This window comes from Dendroctonus ponderosae, unplaced genomic scaffold (genome assembly GCF_020466585.1).
Source record: "Dendroctonus ponderosae isolate FM_Combo_2020 unplaced genomic scaffold, Dpon_F_20191213v2 Dpon_F_20191213_10, whole genome shotgun sequence".
NCBI classification, from domain to species: domain Eukaryota; kingdom Metazoa; phylum Arthropoda; class Insecta; order Coleoptera; family Curculionidae; genus Dendroctonus; species Dendroctonus ponderosae.
In genome coordinates this window covers 2,336,782-2,357,372 of record NW_026017111.1, presented here as the reverse complement: position 1 = coordinate 2,357,372, position 20,591 = coordinate 2,336,782, and the positions used below count along the sequence as shown (strand labels likewise).

The window sequence follows — 20,591 nt, the reverse complement described above, 5'->3', positions numbered from 1 at the left end:
AGTTGGGCTTTTCAAGCCTCAGGTTTACACACCTGCTAAAATTCATGAAAGTTTAATAAAAATGTATGTTTTTCGAAATGTTATGCCTCTGTTTTCTCTACCAAATCACTCGAAACGGAGTCCAATGACTGCTTGATGTTTTGCGTAACGCATTTTTTAAGAATCTCTTGAACGCGATTAACGAATAGGCTCCCCATCATCTCTCACATTTAAAAAATTGTTCAAAATACGAGAGAACCGTAAAAACAGCAAAACTTACAGCAAATATAGAGCGTATTTAGCTCTACCAGACGAGACTAAAATGTGCCTTCTAGTTGTGGCCCGTTTTGAGCAACGCAATTTTTAAGAATCTCTTGAACGTTTTTGAAAAACTTGGGCTTTTCAAGCCTCAGGTTTACACACCTGCTAAAATTCATGAAAGTTTAATAAAAATTTATGTTTTTCGAAATGTTGTGCCTCTGTTTTCTGTACCAAATCACTCGAAACGGAGCTCAACAACTGTTTGAAAGTTTGCGTAACGCATTTTTTAAGAATCTCTTGAACGCGATTGACGGATAGTCACCTTAGCATCTTTCACATTTAGAAAATTGGTCAAAATATAAGAGAACAGTAAAAGCAACAAAACTTACAGCAAATATAGAGTGTATTTAGTTCTACCAGACGAGACTAAAATGAGCCCTCTAGTTGTTGCCCGTTTCGAGCAACGCAATTTTTAAGAACCTTTTGAACGTTCTTGAAAAAGTTGGGCTTTTCAAGCCTCAAGTTTACACACCTGCTAAGAATTCATAACATTTTAATAAAAATTGATGTTTTTCGAAATGTTATACCTCTGTTTTCGCTAGCAAATCACGAAAACGGAGCCCAATAGCTGTTTGATATTTTGCGTAAAGCATTTTTTAAGAATCTCTTGAACGCGATTGACGAATGGGCGCCCCATCATCTCTCACATTTAAAAAATTGTTCAAAATACAAGGGAACAGTAAAAACTACAAAACTTACAGGAAATATAGAGTGTATTTAGTTCTACCAGACGAGACTAAAATGTGCCTTCTAGTTGTTGCCCGTTTAGAGCAACTCAATTTTTAAGAACGTCTTGGACGTTATTGAATGAAGTCAAGCTTTTCAAACTTCAGTTTTAAACAACTGTTAAAAATCCAGTAAAATTGCGAGTAAATCTACATTCGCACGAATGATTCCTCTAGCAAATGGCTCAAAATTAAAGCTTCTAGCTATTCCCGATAACTGGTAAAAACCTCGTCATTATCAGTAAAACATTCTGATTAAAAAATCCCTCATATGAGCTGATTTATTGCCATTTCTATCAGTTCGATTATTTAATAGCGCAATATAAAACACAGGACGGTTTTACATTAAGGGAATGGTCAAACATTTGCATTTCGAACGGAAAGCTGTGGAAAGCAGACGCCGAACCGAAACGAATCCGGTCCTTTATTGAAGTAACAAACCTTATTAAACAATCCGTATTGTTTACTTAAGCATTTAAAACGGGCTTTACGTTTTAATGAATGGTCTTGCTTGAATTGTGGATTCGCTTTTAAATAACGAGTTAACAAATTATCATTCGTTCCTTTTCCCCTTTAGCCTAATGTTCGCTCTTACCCGAGCATATCTAATTAGCCAATTAAATTAATAAGGATGCCGAATTATCTTTGTGGCAGGATAAAAGGGCGGCTGCCGCATCGCGAAGCTCTATTTGGTTCTTTTCTCGCGTTAATGATGGCTGATTTTTGCCCGGTGCCGAATCCAGACGTTCATGGGGACTTTTTGCAGAAAGTCGTCGATTTGCTGTTTAAAAATGTCGTGTTTACCACCAGGCGGGACAAAGTGCTGCTGTGGAAAACTCCAGAGGAGCTTCAAGGGGAATTTGACTTTACGCTACCGCAAGCGGGCGATAGTCAGGATAAATTGCTGCAGATCATGAAAAACACTGTTAAATTCAGCGTGAAGACTGGACATCCATATTTTATCAACCAGCTGTTCTCTGGGTGAGTTCTATTTAATTCACGCGAAATTTGCTCGCTTTAAAGAGTTTTCGGAGACAAAAAGACCAAAACCAATCAGAGCCCATCCAGGTTGAATTCCTTTTCGCCTAGCATTCAAACATCGCTGATTAATAATTTAGGGGACTTTGGTCGGTCGCATACTAAACAGGGCACTCGTAAAGCTCTTTGGAAATGCATCGCATTCATTCCAGGCTGGATCCCTATGGATTGGCAGGCCAATGGCTGACCGACGCTTTGAATGCGAGCGTTTACACTTACGAAGTGGCTCCCGTATTCACTTTGATGGAACAGCACGTAATCAAGGAGGTCTGCAAGATGGTGGGACCTCAGTGGAGTGACGGCATTTTCTGTCCCGGAGGCTCATTCGGCAATGGGACGGCTATGAATCTGGCCCGATTTCACAAGTTTCCCCAAGCCAAAGTACCAGAAAGTTTCAGCTGAAGTTGACTGTCTGAAAGACGCCGTTTTTCAGCTCAAAGGCTGCAATATTCTACCCAGAATGGTGGTGCTGGCCTCAGAAGAATGCCACTATTCCACCTATAAGTTTGCGGCCTTTTTGGGCATGGGCGAGGACAATGTGTGGCCACTGAAAACAGACGATGTTGGACAGATTGTGCCAGAGAAAGTGGAAGAAGCCATCCAGGCAGTTCTGCTGGAAGGGGCGGTGCCCTTGATGGTGGTGGCTACTTTAGGTGATTTGGTTTTGATGGGGAAAATCGTGGTTCAGTTGGGCTCGTTTCAGGTACAACAGTGCGAGGTGCTTTCGATCCGATTCACGCTATTGCCACCATATGCAAGAAGTATGAGATCTGGCTGCACGTGGACGCTGCTTGGGGTGGAGGACTGTTATTTTCACAAAAACACAGGTAGTTTCGTCCTGTTTGAACGGAGTTTGGGTCGATTTTTCAAGTTGCAACTCAGGTCGGGAAATTTTAACTTTTATGACAGCACTTCATGCGAATCAAGACAATGTTTGGAAATCTGAAAATGCCGAAGAAAGTGGAGATTTTGGGCCTTTACAACTCAGCTCGCAAATACCGGAAGATTTTAAAAGCCTCGAAGCTGGAGCTGGATGTTTCCAGAAAATTTCTTCAAACACCGAAGCTTTGGTGAGATTTACCCCAGGAATTTCGTTCTCGAAACATTTTTGCAAAATCGCCTCTAATATGGCGCTGCTTTTTTCGGAGTTTCTCAAGAACCTTTTGAGCCATCGAGTTCGTTTTGGCATCGTTGGATAGAGAATTGAACATTCGATTTAGTAATCACGACATGAGTGAGGAATTTGAATATCAGACACTTAGGTGCAAGATTATGACAAAATTTCGTGTTTCCCGGCCGGTTTTTGCTCATTTCTCGGAAGCAACATGAGCAAGAACGCTAATTTTTACATCATTACAGACAGAACTAAAGGGAGTTTTTAAAAAGAGAACCAGTAATAAGGAAATCTTGGCAGTTTTCTCAAAAAAGTCTTCATTTCAAGAGGTTTTTTATTTGCGTGTTACTTTTCGAGTTGCAAAATCGGCTCAAACATGACGCTGCATTTTTCAAAGTTTCTCAAGAACCATTTGAGCTATAGAATTCGTTTTGGCATCGTTGGATAGAGAATTCAACACTCGATTTAGTAATCACGACATGAGTGAGGACATTCGAGTAGTTTTGACCCAGAAAGCGAAATTTTAATATCAGACACTTAGGTGCAAGATTATGTGCAAAATTTCATGTTTTCCGTGCCGTTTTTGCTCATTTCTCGGAATGAGCACGAACGTTCATTTTACATCATTCCCGAGAGAACTAAATGGCCTTTTTAGAAAGTGAACCATCTATAAGGAAATGTTGGCATTTTTCTCAAAAAAGTCTTCATTTCAAGAGGTTTTTATTTGCGTGTTACTTTTCGAGTTGCAAAATCGGCTGAAACATGACTCTGCTTTTTTCGAAGTTTCTCAAGAACCATTTGAGCCACAAAATTCGTTTTGGCATCGTTGGATAGAGAATTGAACATTCAATTTAATAATAACAACATGAGTAAGGAAATTCAAGTAGTTTTGACCCAGAAAGCGAAATTTGAATATCAGACACTTAGGTGCAAGATTATGTGCAAAATTTCATGTTTTCCGTCCCGTTTTTGCTCATTTCTCGGAAGCAAAATGAGCAAGAATGCTCATTATTACTTCATTCCAAAGAGAACTAACTGGCCTTTTTATAAAGGCCAGTTTTCTCAAAAACGTCTTGATTTCAAGAGTCTTAGATTTGCGTGGTTTTCTATAGTTGCAAAATCGACTCAAACCTGACGCTGCTTTTTTGGAAGTTTCTCTCTCGTGATGCAAAAATGACGCAATTTGTCCACGAGAAAGAGCAAAAAGGTGGCAAAAAACATAAAAATTTCAGCTAACCTTGCACATGAAAACCTGTGACATTCAAGTGCTGCTTTTTCTGCAAGAAAGTGCCACTATTTTCTCACTCACGCTCCCAAAGCTAATTGGGGTTTCCAATTATCCCTGCAATGCTAGGAAAACGGACTCCAACTTAACAGAACAAGTTCGAATGACATTTAAAATGTGTGCCAACTCGGCAATTTAAAAAGTTTTCCATTAAAACGCCGATAATAAAACTCATTAAACCCTCGACATAAAGCAGTCAATCTGTTAATGCAGAGCGAAATTGAATGGAATAGAGGCAGCCAACTCAATAGTCATCAATCCTCATAAGTTGCTGGCCGTGCCCCAACAATGTTCGATGTTGCTCGTGACCCATCCGGACATCCTGCATCGATGTCATTCAAGAGGGGCCGAATATCTATTCCAGAAAGATAAATATTATGACGCCAGCTATGACTTAGGCGATAGATATCTGCAGTGCGGCCGAAAATGTGATGTCTTCAAGTTCTGGATCATGTGGAGGGCCAAGGTATGTTCTGACCAACTTCTGCAAGTGCATTTATGCAAGCACAAGCTGTTCCTTCAGTCCCAATTTATCAACGGCTTGTAAAAAAACATCTATGAGCTACAGGGAGAAAACGGGAAAGTTTCTGCCGTCTAAAAAGGGCACAATGTCGTTCAATTTGCGGCCCATTTGAGTCAGAGCACCGTCTGCTCGAAAAATTCAGAACGTATGATCTGAGGCAAGGATTAACGTGAAACTTTCACAGTGAATGGCAAATTCGTCAATCTAAAGCTCTCAGAAATTTGATTTAAATAACACCGCAATCTGATTTTTGCAAACTTCGAAAAGTTGGTTGAAAAATGGGCGATTTCACAGGAGCATTAACGCAGAAGTAAACAGTAGCTATACACTTTCAGGGTCTACAGAAGATACATCAGCCTCAACAATTGGCATAAAAATTGCACTAGGTTTCACGAAGATCGCACGAAACTCTGATTTTTCCGACTCAACTGGTTTCAAAGTGAAATTAAGCGCCATAGTTGATCAGGGATGGACGGCAAGTCGACTCATTTCATTTTTACGCAATTAGTGCGATTGCCACCATTCGATTTGCATGAAAAAGAGCTTGAATGAGGCCGAAAGTAATTAGAGCCTACCGGTAATCAACTCGCCAAAATTAAATAATTAAAGGCCAATTAAAATGCAATTTCTCCGCACAAAGTGATCCGGCCGGCGGTTGCAGTTTAGCGCTTAGCAATTAGTGCATAATTTGGTGCCGGCTTCATTGCAAAACGCCTCATTTGTTATTAAACTTTCGATAGTTCGTCTCTCGCACAACCCATAGATTGGGACTAAAAAGGTAGTAAACTGAACTGTTTACGGCCGGCTATTAGTCGCGATCTAATCCCCATAACTTTCCTCATTTTCTCGCCGTAATATGTCCCGTGCATTAAATATCATACCCTCATTACATTTTACGAGTATTAAGTTGATATTAATGGGGTATAAAGGGGAAATTATCCGCCTTTATGTCCATCCCATGAGTGTTAAGTAGATTCAATTTCAGTCAATTTTTTTCAGGGTTCATGCGGATTTGCCAAGCACATTGACACGCTGATGGATCTGGCGGAATATTTCGAGCAGCAAGTTAACGCCAGGCCGGATTTCGTGCTAGTCTCAAAGCGTCAATACGTGAATGTTTGCTTTTGGTATTTGCCCAGATATTTGCGGGGGAAACTCAATATTTCCGACTACAACGCCCAACTACAAAAGGTAGGAAAGAGGACCAATTTCCTCGGCTAACGATGTCCCAGATCGATGCGGTCGGAAAATGTAACGAGAAATCATATTTGCCGGTTCAAGTGAAAAGGATTAGGCTGCTAATATCGTATTTTAAGCAAAAATCCCCTTAAGCAAAGCCTCGAACGAATTTAATAACGGCAGACCCTGAAAATTCATTAGTGAAGTTGAGAACTTTTTAAAGCCCGCGAATTATAAGCTGGTTTTTCGCCTTTCTTTCAAGCGTTTCATCAAGTCAATTGCCAGAAATTCGCTGAGATTTTTTCGTACTCAATCCCCTATTACAGACTTAATTTCATGTTTCGTTTGTGCTTAAAAAACGGAAAAATTGCAACGATAATTACTAGTAGAAAAGCTGAAATTGATGATTTTCAAGAGTCAATGAAGACGAAAAAATCCCCCAGAGTATTCTGGGCATTTTAAGCATTTGTGGTTGTATTACTTCCTGCTACTGCCATCTGGCAATGCTTTTAACAAGCGCGTCGTTCAAAGTTCTCGCACAGATGGTGCGTCCGCTTGTAGTTCTTCCCAATCCATACGTATTAAACCGCATAATGTTTCAAGTGTCTGGCCATAGATGGCAGGGGCTTTCAAGAACAGGGATATATGCAACTTCCCCTCAAATTGACTAGGTTTACATCCACAGTACCCCCAAAACCCATTTTTTAAACCAGATGTGAAACTTAGGAAGAGAAACTGAATAATGAAAAAAAATCGACTGTTTCCTTTCAGGTTGCACCCCAAATCAAAGCCGTAATGGTGAAGCATGGCTCAGTAATGCTGAACTACCAACCGCTGAAAACGCTGCCCAATTTCTTCAGATTTGTGTCGCAAAATTCGGCGCTCACTAAAAAGGATGCCGATTTCATTTTGGATCATATTGCTGAAATTGGCGACGCTCTTTTTCCGTAGGATTTTCAAGTTATTTACTATTAGATCTAGGAATAATTAAAATAAAATTGCTTTGCTGATTGATGATGGCAAAAACGAAAAATCCCAACTCCTCACTTGTGTCCCTGGAATAATGCGCACTAAAATTTTAGTGCTTTACGTTCAGTACAGAAAGGGCCATAAAATGGGCCGTTAATATTAATATTTAGAAGTTTGTGTTGCACAAATTTTAAACTTGGCCAATAAAAGCTGAGCAGTGAAGGAGTTTCAGATTTATCACTCAAATCAGTGTAAATCAGAGCATGGGAAACCAACCTAGTGGAAAATGGGAATACAAAACACCACATAAAATTACCAAGAAGTTTTTTTTATTTATTTTCCTGACTGCGTGTAATTGTTATTATATTATTTTCCTTCCTGGGTTTCCAAGTGTGAAATAAAAATTTGTATATCCTTTATTTTATAACGCTTCGGCGAGACAACAGCGCCATCATTAGATTTAAAATTCATACAAACTCATAATTGGGAAATATCAGATTCTTTTAGGTCTTTGCAGTCTTTGAAACCAGGGTTTCAAGACAGAAACTCTCTTTAAATTGCAATGAAAAAAAGTTTATTGGAGCAAATATTTTTCGCCAACTTTAAAAGCTTCTGCAAAACGAACCAAACTTTGGATTGCAATCAAATTCTGCCAACTTGAGACTCAAATATTTTTCTGCAAGGTGTGAAACGTTCAAGTTCGTACTTCGACCAGTTTGGGAGTTACGTTTTTTCTGGTTCCGCTGCTTACTGAAGAAAATTTCGCCTCAATTTTAAAAGCTGAAAAGCGTAGCAATCTTTGAATTGTGATTGAATTTTGTCCGCTTGACTGATTCGTAAATTCTGATTGCAACTTACAAAGCTTCTGAAAAAACATGTAAAACCTGGATCCAAATGGGATTTTGTTAACTTTTGGCTCAAAACTTTCTGTTCACAGTGTTAAAAGTTCGAAATGCTCGTTTGACTAGTTTGGGAGACGATATTGAATTCATCCCTGCTCCATATTAAGAAAAGTATTAAATCCTTGTTCCACGTTTAAGAGCTTCAGAAAACCCAAACAATCTTAGGATTTTAATAAAAATGTTCCCAATGGACGCTCAAACCTTTCAGTTCACTGAGGTAAAATTTCCAGTTGTTATTTGGACTAGTTTGAGTCACACTTTTTTTCTCTTTAGACTTGCTTTCTACCGGCATTCTTAAATTCTGGTGCCAAATTTGAAAACTTCTGGAAAACCACGGAAATTGTGGATCCTAATGAAATTTGGGCAAAATTTGACTAACAACTTCTCGTTCACTGTGCTGGAAGTTCCAATTGCTGCTTGGATGAGTTTCGGAGTTCCGCTTTTATCATCATCCAGCTCCATACTAAGATACACTTAAATTTTGGGTGCAATTTTAAAAGGGTCTGAAAAACCCGCGAATCCTGTTTTTGAAAATTTTCAATTTTGCCCTCTTGAAGCACAAACTTTTGCATTCACAGCACTAAAGGTTCAAGTTGTGGATGGATTGAAAATTACAATTTTGTTCCTCAGCCCCCCCTGATACCAGAATTTCTAAATGTGGGGTGCAACGTTAAAAGCGTCTAAAACCCGAAGCAAAACTTGTATTCCAATGAAATTTTGGCTTTTGTTTACTGTGCTAAAGGTTCAAATTGCTACTTGGACCCGTGTGAATTTTACGATTTTGTCTTCATCCCTGCTACTATAAAGACTCAGTTTTTCACTTTTCAATTAAAAAAGCAAGCAATACTACGATTATAATTAAAATTAATTAATAAAACTTGACGCTTAAACCTTTCCATTCACTGTACTAAAAGTCCAAACTGTTGCTGTGTCTTGTTTCAGAGTAACATTTTTTAATTTATCCCCACTTCATCCTGGGATCCTAAATTTTGGTTGAAACTTTCGAAACTTCAATGAAAAATGAAAAAAACAATATTTCGTTAACTTTTGCCTCAAGATTTGGAAATTCAAGTTGTTAAGAGTTTAAAAAAGCATCGAAGGAATAATGTGTTTTGGGAGTGTTATTTTCAGCTTTTACCTCATGAGAGCTAATAGACTACTGCTGGGGGTGCCTGAAATTATCACTGTTCCCATCCTGAAATCGACACTTACTGACATGAATATATAAAATATTCCCTGCTGCAACTGATCAATAATGCAGCTGCAACACCCCGTTGTTGACTAGGAAAACTTATCAGAGATTTAAAACATTTTATAGCTTAATTTTATTGCCTATAAAGCGATTTTATTTGCTAAGTTTTAGAATTTAAGCTGCTTCCTTAGGGCAAAATTAAATCGGGTTTTACTGGGAGCAGGAAAGCGCAAAAAAACGAATTTTCAAACATAAACATCTATTTTACTGAGTACATTTAGAGGGTCTGCAGTACATGGTTTAAATTTTTAGAAACACGTTTACCTTAAATGCTACGGATTAAAGTCACTTACTACACATGTAACAAAACAAAAAATTCTATGTACAGTCAAGAACAATAACTATCAGTAATGATTCCTAGATAAGAAAATGGGGTGGTTTATTTACTCGAATCGCAGATGGTTGGTGTGAGCCCATTTCGAATTTTCAGACTCTAAAAACTAGTTAACAAAAATTGAGCAATAAATAACTTGTACTAAAGACAATTCGGCATGTTTATGGTGATGTATGTCATTGAAACCCATTAATACTAAACAATTTTCGAACCTGTAACTGATAACATTCCACTAAAGTACAACCAAGACCCAAATCCAGGAATTTTCTTTGGAAAAACTACAGAAAAACATATTTTCTTTAGGTCCTACAAGTATTTGTTCGAACATATCCGTATGCTTATCATCTATATTTACAAAACCTAGAGCTAAAACGCATCGATTTACAATATCACGTGATTCAAACCAATCATTTAGGCCCTAAAAGGAACGCTCTAGTAGTTTCTTGCAATTAATGTTACGCAAGTATGGCAAATCGAAACACTACTGATCCCATTCTCAGTACACCCAGATAGGAAAGGAAACAACGGTTTTGTTTGGTTTGTGAAACTTTTTCTCAGTGTAACAAGTGCCCAAAATCGACCAAATCAATTTCCTATCTTGGGGCTGCTGAAATTAGCGCGGTTTCCAATTGATGGCCCACAGTTACTAACAAAAAACCACACTATATAAAAATCCACTACAATAGTAAAAAAATAGCATAATGTTAGGAACATTGATATTACGATAATTAAATTAAAAATGCTTCCAAACTGCGCCCACACTGTGTACACTGAAAGTCGGAGGCATTTACATACATATACTGAATGTTATGCTGAATTTTGCGCTCTGTATATGAATAGAATTTTATAGAAGAAAATCTAGCCCCTAGATATACAGGGAGTGTCTGCCGTCTACACTAATCTAATGGTATCCGAACCTATGTACATTAAACTATGTATGTATATATAAATTCCAGAATTTATTATATTATTTATTAAACTTTGGGTGGAGTACATTGCTTTCGGTGCTAACTTCGAGCAATATCCTGCCGCTTCCGCTGCCTAAAAAATACAATCGTAATGCTCTTCAGAAGCAGGATATTGTGCGAAATAACCGCCACAGGACGAGCACAATACCATAGAAGACGGAGCTATTTGGAATACGTCCCTACTTATGTAAACTTATCAATCACAAATTTTCTTCTACACTAGTAATTCGGTTGGGTGAAGTTTAGGTACATAATGGCACACCTAAAAAAATCAAAACAATCATTAGAACCGATAAGGCAGAAAGACATCAAAGATTTTCACAAGTGTGACAAGGCAGAAGCTTAAACCAATGGGTTAGAAAGAAACGAAACTATGCGGAGTCAGTTGAAATACAAATGCAGTGCAGTGTTTCTCTCGTTCTAACACACAGCGTTTACCCAACTGGAGTTGCTTCATCAGGGGCTAGATGGAGCTAAAGGGCTTTGGTGAATGGTTTTTGAATGAAAATCTCCTAAACAACGATGTAGTTTTGGCAAGTCTGTTGAGATTCTTCTTGGAATGTTTTTAAGTTAAAAGAAAACCTGCGTCAGATCGGTGAACGACGGGGAGTAAATTGCTCATATCCAGCCTCTCTTAGTGAATAGTTTCTAGAACGATCCCGAAATTAAAATCCCGTTAGTCTGCAGCTCATCTGCACCAGACCGTAAAACTCTGGCAGGTCTCAAGTGGCTTTTGAAAAAAATCGTTCACATATTATTGCTGTGCATAATTTACGACTGATTTTTGACTGTTGGCTCGCAAATCATCTGGGGAAATTTTGCAGAACAATAAAGGCCAATAAAAGAGGGCTTATGGCTGCAATTATGGCTCAAAAAGGACAGTAAACCATAAAAATTTTAATTAGAAACATTGAAGGATATATGCTTGTGTGCCCATAAAAGCCTCTCGGTTCGAATGAACAGAACATTGATAAATTATTGTTAGATCATGAAATGAAGTAATTTTCTGTGCGAATGATCGCGAAGGACCTCAAACGTTTTAAGCTGATTTTACAGAACATATATACCGAACAAGCTCATGCAAAGGTTTGCGAATGATCGCGAACAGACCATTAATCGCCAAAGATCGGCAACATTTGTTCGTTCCATTCCAAATCAACTTCAAAAGAAATTCCTAGTTTAAAATGGATATTTTTGTTGTCCGTTCAAAGTCTGAATTAAGTCTCGGTTAATTCATCAAAAGTCCCGTGAAAAGGAAATGTACTTTTGGGAAAAACCCATTTGCAAGGTATAATATGGCTTAGAAAATCCGACTAATTAAAGTTGAAATTTGTCGCCATTTCAAAGAGGTGATCAAAGTCACGGTAATTAACTGAGAATAGTGGGATTTTTATCAGAACTTGTCGGCACCTGCAATACGTTCCCACATTCCCTGCCAGTTCGGACCGGTAAAAATATTAAATTTTCACCATTATGACCCATAAAGCCTTTGTTACTGCTCGAGTGCGATAAATCAAAGCCACTGGAGAGTCTGGAGACGTGTTATTACCGTTTCAAATTCGGCCCTTGAAACGACTCTTCAACTCATCAGAAGAAGCGTAATCTTCGCAACTAAAAGCTCGAGGGAACTATTCGGACTTATCAGCCATTAGGCGAAATTCGCGTACTCTTATGCTTAATTGCGGCCAGGTAAAAATGTTTACGATCTATAAAGTGAACATGTTCGACGGTCTTATTGCAACCCCAACTATGAACGTTTATGGCTCCATGTCGGAAATATCTACATAAAATGTGCCATATCTTTGTTATGTAATTTGCCTTAATAGCAGCAAACATTCGTATGATAATCGTAATGTTTCATACGAGTGGTGGCCACTTAGACTTGCGACGATTCATTATCAGTTTTTCACGTTTGCTCTTCCATCATCTAGGCTTTCGAAAATAAGAAATCAGCATAACATAAGAGAGTTGAAGAATTGAAGGGGTTGAAATGAAGAGACAAGAAGCGAGACATTGAAGATTTAGACAGTCAAATTTGGTGAAATTTAAACTTGAAACGTTCATGTCTTCATCAGGGATCGAAACAAAAGATAGAAAAAATTAGAATTCAATTAAGACACGTTGAAGAATTTCAAAGCCACATTTGATCGACGATTTTGAAATGCAAAATTCATTATTTTGTCGGGGTCGAAATGAAGAAAAAATTACACCGTCGCCGTTTTAAGAGGCTGATCAGAAGAGTTGAAAATTCGATTGACGATTTTAGCTGCGAAATTTAATTTCGTGTATTGCTTTAGCGGGGATCGAAAGAGAGACGTGGTTTGACCAGAATCAAGGCAAGAGATGAAGATTTGAAAAATACTCCAGTGACGATTCAAATTGAAATTGAAAAGTGAATAGAGTTAAAAAAAAGCGTTGAACAATGAAAAATTTACATTTGAATGAGGATTTCAGATTACAAAATTAATTTCTCCATCGAAGATCAAAATTAAGGAAAAACCCTAGTCGAGATTTGAAGTGACTTAACAAGAGAGTTGAAGATTTGAAAAATACGATTCAATTTGCCATCGGCGTCAAGGATCGACAAGAAAGAGAAAATGTGGACGAAAAAAAACACATTTCTTCAGCGACGATCTAAATGAAGAAAAAAGAGACGGGGCTCGAACAGAATCAAGTAGAGTTGAAGATTCGAAAATTTTTCGATTTCCAATTTGAAATAAAAACTTCTTTTTTTCATCGGGGATTAAAGCAAAGGAGAAGAGAAGGAAACATTTTAGGCATAAAATTGAGAAAAGCGTTGAATAATTAAAAAGAAACTTTTGATGAGGATTTTAAATTACCAGGTTCATTTCTTTATCGGAGATCAAAATCTAAGAAAACCCTAGTCGGGGTTTGAAGTGACTTGACAAGAGAGGTGAAGCGTTAAAAAATACGATTCAATTTGCCATCGGAGTCGAGGATCCAAAAAGGAAGAAAAGAAAGAGGAAATGTGGAAGAAGAAAAATACTGATTTCAAAATGCATTTCTTCACCGACGATCTAAACGAAGAAGAAAAAATATACGGGGCTCGGAACAGAATCAAGTAAAGAGTTGAAGATTCGGAAATTGTTTAATTTCCAATTTAAAACTGAAAACTGCTTTTTTCATCGGCGATTGAAGCAAAGAAGGTGAAGGGAAAATTTTTGAATAGAATTAAGAAAAGCGTTGAACAATGAAAAATTTCCATTTGAATGAGGATTTCATATTACAAAATTTATTTCTCCATCGGAGATCAAAATTAAGGAAAAACCCTAGTCGAGGTTTGAAGTGACTTAACAAGAGAGTTGAAGATTTGAAAAATACCACTCAATTTTCCATCGGCGTCGACAATCGAAAAGAAATAAAAAAAGAAAAATACTGAGGATTAAAAATTTGAAATTTCATTTCTTCAGCGATGATCTAAATGAAGAAGAAAAAAGAGACGAGGATCGAACAGAATCAAGTAGAGTTATAGATTTTAAAAAAATAACGTTTGTTTGGCCATTTTAATTTTAATTTTTTATCGAGGATCGAAACCAGACAAACCGGGAGTTTTTCTGATAAAAATGAAGAAAAAGATAGGGAGATAAAGGGTTGAACAGAATCAGAGAGGAAGTGGTTGAAAATTTTAAAAATACTCGAATTCCGATTTAAACTTGAACACTTCATATCTTCACTGTAGAAAAATGTCAATAGAATTAGGAAAAGCGTTGAACAATCAAAAGGAAATAAATTGAAATATCTGAAGCTGTTCATTCAGAAAGTTTCATTCTCCCTGTAGGAATCGGAACAAAGAAAGATAACAGATAACGCATTTGAGAAAAATGTTGAAGGAATAATAAAAGACATTCGATTGACCGTTTTAACGTGATAAACTACTTTTGGATCACACGCTTAAATAATGATGAGAAAACGGAATAAGTTTGAACAATTGCTGCCAAATGAAAAATTCACAATCAATGAACGATTTTATCATAAAACATTAATTACTTAAAACAAAAACAAATGTCATTTAAAGGTCGATATCATAAAGATAGTTTATGGAACAAATATTAGGTCACGCACTGGTTGCTTTAGTTAATGTTAAATAGGATTTTTCGGTTATTTCATGTGGGTGCGTTCATTCAAACAGTTGCATAACTTCAAGGTGATGGTTTTGGCCAAAAAAACCTCCAGGTATCTGCGCCTTATTAGCGTTTTTCTTTCCCTTATCACTTGTTTTTTGCCAAAGTCACCTTGCGTTTTAATCAAGCGCCGTCTAAATCAACTGTTTGCTACGGAAAGTTCTAGTTTGGCGCTTCCAATTGACCACAGCCAGTCTTATAAGATCTTCATATTTTGCAAAATGCGATTGTTTGGTCTGCGACAGCGTTTAAAATATCCAGTTACCATAACAAAGACCAAACGAACGGAGATATGGAAGTAACAGCTCGAAAGGCCACCCAAAGTGCTCACGTAACGCGAATTTGATACCAAAGAATTGAACATTAGTTAAACGTAAATAGTCAGAATAGAAGAAAACCGACGTTTTATGAAAGCTCCACCTTGGTACCGCCCACAGCGAGACACAATCATCTTATCAAGAAAATATATGCCTCATTCTAGAATTGGCGACATTTAATCACTTAGCAAAGACCGGTGAAACCGCTTTAATAGGCCCATAAAACCTACAAAGGCATTAAACGTTTAAGCATTGGCAAAAACATAATTATTTTTATTTAAATCGGTAGCCATTAACAAAGTAATTTAAATAATCTGGCATGTATTATTAACTGGGCAGTAAAAACCCTCGAGAAAATATATAAATGGCAACTGTGAAATTGAAGACTATAAAACTAAGTATACGATCGAGCGGTACGATAGCAACAAATGCTTTAAAGACAGAAAAAAACACCGAAAGCTTAATGATAAAAGCGGCATAAAATCAGTATTTTACTCAGGATATCTGGGACAAACATTCTGGGGACCTCATGTTTAGTCCACTATTTATATTTGATATCGATAGAAAGAGTTTAAGTCTGCTTGTTGTTGGACTCATTTACTGCCATAGTAGCTATAGTCCAAGCTCAGTTTTTTTGGTTCTGTGTGTCTCAAAAAGTGACTGCTCTGATGCTTTTTCTCGACCATGTTTTAGTGAACCAAATACTCCAGGCAATTATAAATTAATTATTAAAACACTGCGTTTTATCTGTTAAAATGCCATGAGATTTTAAGGCTTCCGAGTCTGCCTTAAGGCGGATTCTTATCTTCCAGCCTTGCAACCATGCACCTAAATATGCGCCGATGCATAACAGCACGATTACAACGAATTACTCACAACGAATTACTCACTGCGAATTAAAATTTATTAAGAAGCGTTTTTGCGAATATTTGACAGGAGACCAAGCATTTCAATTGCTGGAATACCGAACGAAATTTTTTCAGTTCCTGTAACATTTCTTCAATCCTGCTCAGCTTGCCGGACTGATTTTGCCTCATGCGGTATGAGCTCTTCGCATGCTTATGAGTAATTAAGCCAGTGTTCATTCACATCATTCATCTGTCGGAGGGATTATGCAGCATTTCGCAAGAAAAACCTACTTAATATTGAGTGCACATCCATTCTGGGGCTGAAAGATGGTTGATTCTAGTCGACTAGAAGATGAATACATCGCAAACTATCACCATTCAGSCTTGTCATTAATTAAAATTTAAGGTGACTATATCGGGCGTGATTCCAATGTTTAAATTATTTAATTTAAACGTAATAATGTCTAAAATTAGTAATSTGATCKATTCCGTGCCTGACCGCAGGCCAGTAGTGATATTATTGCACCAAATCGTCGGACCGATTTTATGGTTCCGAGAGTAATAAGTCGAACAGTTCTTTACGATTGCCTCGAACTTTTTATGTTCTGTTAAAAATTTTCACCTTTGTTTTGTTTCCGATCATTTTATTGTCGGTTCTTTTGCCGACTTAGTCTAACCCATATAAACTTTGTAATATATGTGTTTTCTGACTTTTACGTTCGCTCGTCTAATTTTTCTGGTAATCTCCGATGTGGATGGTCGTAGATGAAACAAACGCTCGCAGCCGGCTAAAGAAATTTACGATGTTCTTTACTAGCTTAAGAGCTTAATTTTTACTGCTTTTCTCGGGAGTTTTTGGCGCACGAATTGCACCTAATTAATCTATTGATTCTAACTTGCTGTCAGTGCAGTGGCCCAGTGCTCTGACTGGTATTTTGTCTCTTCTGTCCTGGCCTCTTGAGATTCGCGGATGATATCGCCGTTGTTGCACACGGAAAGTTTGGGTCTTTACGCTCACCCAACTGGAGACTTTTGGCCGATATTTCGAATTTCAGCTAATTTGGCTTCCAAACATTGTACCTAATCAAAAGTCATTTTACGAGGCAAAGCGAGCGCTGCATAATAAACCGGTCAAAAAGGCGTCTAGAGACAGTTCACACACGTGTTTACTTTTATTACTTTCTTTCAAAAGCAACTGAAACGGTCTCTTAATGTTAGCAAGGGCAATCATGTTACGACCCTGACTAATTCCTTTTATGTTCCGCTGTTAAAATCGCATTTAAAAAACGGTTTCTTTGAGCTCGGGGGACAAAAAGAGCTGTAAAACTTTCGTTCTGACGGTGGTAAAAATTTCATTAGGAAATAGAATCAGCTGCGAAGATACTTGGTGGATAAAAAAGTGCAAATTCTTGATCGGGAAAGAGTTTGGGAAAACGAAATGCTCAGGGATTTAATTGCGCTAAACCGGACGGAGGAATAATAAATTTTAACTGACCAAAAGGGAATAACTCCCTAGAGCCGTTCCACGTACCGCAACATTAAATGGAACCGTAAAACGCACTTTATACCCGTTTTATAGCGTTTGTAAAATATTGCATTCGGGATATAATATATGCAGTCGTTGCTGCAACTGGATACACTGGAGATTAGTTTTAAATCGTACTAAAGTAGGTGTTAAATTTTAGTAAGTGTATGTCTTTTACGGCCTTCCATATCCGTATATCTCACTTAATGTTTTAGCAACATTTTTCTATTGGTTGTCGTGCCAACTCCCTTTCCTGTTGCCAGTGAATTAGTGGCGCATTTCGAAATTACTCCATCAATTTATGCGAGCGTGTATCAAACGCCTTTGTGCAGTTGGCGAAAGCCATAACACTTCACTGGACAAACACATAAAACATATATTCTAATGCTTCGTGAATATTGTTGTTGTTGTTTCCAGTTGAATCATTCTTGAGAAATTTTCCAAAAAACCATTAAGATTGCGATTAAAAAGTCGACCGCACAAAACGGCAATAGCAATTAATAAACGAACAAATAAAATAACAATTTCAATTGTTCGTTCTTCTTCTGGTTATAATAATTCGCATTATCGCTGCTTTATTGCCGTGATAAATCTTCTCAAGTGGATGAGGCGTAAATAACTGTTTTATAGGGCGCACGCTATAAAATCAAGACAAAACACTTGGCATAGAAACACTTTATTATTGAAACGTGGGCGAATATTTATCGATGACAAAAAGTGTAAATTGTAAATTTTACGACAACTTTATCGATTCTAAACAATATGCATTGCAAATAATGCCGTAATTGTTTTTTTTGCTCGGTTTATGTGCAGCGGTAAAGTGCGCGTCTTAGATGCCATTCGCTAATTAATGTTTCATTTTTTATTACTCATTATTTGCGGAAAATATCAGACGCTCAATATTGTGRTCAATTCAGRAACTGAATTTTAGCTGRAAAACTCAAWGCGATTTTTTATTCCCAGCTGAATGTAAAATTGGAAGCATTTTTGTTTGCCTGCACCTTCTCTTTCTGGCTAAATATTTCGGWAAKTTTCTTGGAATTACAACGGTTTAATTTTTTTACGCAAAAACTGGGCTCCTCAGCAAAAATGCAAAACAAAAGAATTKAAAAACATTCTTTTGMAGAARAAACAATGCCTTTTCTGAAAACCAACACATGTTAAAACTAGGGCAATTTTCTCGAACAATACACGATTTTCCCCCTTTTTTTAATCGAAAACAGTGCATTTTAGCAGAAAACCTCCAAGGAACTTCTTGAATTYCAACTGAATTTAGAAAGGAAAGAGARTTTTCACTTGCAGCCATCGCCTCATCGCGTTTTACCAAATCAAATTAAATTATGAGGTAAGTTTCTCGCACAAAAAATCTCTTATTTTTTTATCGCAAACCATGTGTCCCACTTATTTTTATTACTTTGATCAAAAACTATGCGCAAAAGAACCCAAAAGAGCTTTTTTTCTTCCGCCCAAGGGAGTTTACGATTAGGAAATAATTTTGTTTGTAGAAAAATCATTAGCGCGCACTGGTTTTTTTGGAAAGTTTCAATGTTAAATATTGCGTCAATTTTGTCGGTCAGCGGTTTTTATTTTTTTACGAAAAAACTGTGCATGTCAGCACAAAAACCCAAGAGCTTTTTTGATCCCAATTGATTGAAGAATCGAAAAATAATTTTATTTGCTCATGACCCACTGTCACGCACTGATTTTTTTCGGGAAATTATCAATAAAGTTAAATTTTGCGGATATTTTCTCGGACACAACGGCTTTTCTTTTTACGCAAAATCTATGCAATCTAGCAAAAAAACCCTAAATGAACTGAATGCAGAATTGAACAATAATTTTTTGATTTCCAGAAAAACCATTGGCGCGCATCTTTCATTGATCAGTGCATAACATAAAAAGTTAACCAACTGTTTTTGGAGAAATTTGAACAAAAAAGACGGAATGTTCAAGGTGAACTAAGCAGGTTGTTCGCATTTAAACGTTTCAAGCCTTTGAAGGCTGCTAATTATTAGGACACCCTGTACAAATGAAGCAATCACCCATCATACAAAAGTATACCGGGTGCCCCCTGAAAAGTTAGATAACTTCCACGCCCCAGCTCTTGAGACATATTGTTAAGAGAGCCTGCCTGGTTAACCATCCTGGCAAAAATCGCATGCAACACACACACAAAAGATTGAAAAATAGACAAAAAATTGAAAAAAGTGAACAAAACATAGCTTACCAAGTCTATCCAGCAATGCTGTGGAGCCGAAGTGGCATGGTAAGGTTGTGCGGCGATCTTGGTGAGGGCGGCCTGGAACAGAGATTGGGCGGCATGGTGGGCGGCAATAGTGACGATGCTGGATAGAATGACGAAAGATATAGAGGAGGAAACACGGTGGCTCCCGATGAGTAGCAGTTGTTGTAGGGGGCGTAGAGGTAGGCGGCAGCTTTGGTTCGGAAGTCCAGGTACGCTGCTAAAGAGTTCAATTATTAGCCTTTCAACCGTTCGCCGAAAGAAGCTTCGGAAATTATACCAGCAAGCCGTAAAATATATTCAAAGACACACAGTGGCAATTATAGACGGAAAAACTGCCATTAGCATACGAAAGAGTTGAGTCAACGTGGTAGTTGAATTGTTAAGGGAACTTTTATTCGATGTAGACACAGAGAAATGTTTCCGAACAACTGCACAAAATCGTTAAAGTGTAATTTACGACGACCATAAATGCAGACGTTATAATATTTTTAGTATGTGCATATGCGTGCCATTGCCATAGTAGAATGATGCTGAATAATCGCCGCTATTGCAGATGCGAGTTCGGACCTGATTTGCCTACGACCGCAATTCCATACATTTTGTTTGTATTTTGCGTAAATTTAATACATTTCCGAATTACCGCCTATATGACACGTTTCGCCAGTAAAGCGACCATAAACACGTTAGAGCAATACGATTTCCAATAGTCGTAATGTTCACGTTACGTCCTATCTGGGCTGGCAACCAAAGAACCAACATTGAAAAGCTCGCTTCCTGCAGCTTCCTCTTCTTCGAACGGAAATTAAGCGAAGTTCACTCGATGATGCGAAAATGAAGAAATTAAAGCGTTACTCCTGAGGGCTGGCCATGGAGAAGATTGATGCCAAATGGCACAAGAATGAAGAAGCCACTGGGGAAGCGTTAA

At 37.6% G+C, this 20,591-nt stretch overlaps 2 protein-coding genes across 5 annotated transcripts in view; one reads left to right on the top strand and one right to left on the bottom strand.

Annotated features, from left to right (window-relative positions):
* The first annotated feature begins 1,694 nt into the window (after positions 1-1,694).
* LOC109542570 (cysteine sulfinic acid decarboxylase) lies at positions 1,695-7,176 on the top strand. Its single transcript, XM_019911845.2, has 7 exons — positions 1,695-2,006; positions 2,216-2,444; positions 2,497-2,716; positions 2,767-2,890; positions 4,676-4,928; positions 5,985-6,176; positions 6,936-7,176. The coding sequence occupies exons 1-7, from the start codon at positions 1,735-1,737 to the stop codon at positions 7,113-7,115; spliced, it is 1,470 nt and encodes a 489-aa protein (XP_019767404.2). The 5' UTR covers positions 1,695-1,734; the 3' UTR covers positions 7,116-7,176.
* A 2,293-nt stretch (positions 7,177-9,469) lies between these two features.
* LOC109542583 (protein doublesex) overlaps positions 9,470-20,591 on the bottom strand; it is a gene marked incomplete at its 5' end in the record, with an annotated part of 20,465 nt that continues 9,343 nt past the window's right edge. For 2 of the 4 annotated variants that reach the window (XM_019911864.2, XM_019911860.2), the window contains 2 exon segments: positions 9,470-10,851; positions 19,649-19,883. Coding sequence is in view for 2 of the 4 variants with exons in the window: in XM_019911860.2 (XP_019767419.1) it covers positions 19,654-19,883 (230 nt within the window). 4 annotated transcript variants of the gene reach the window in all.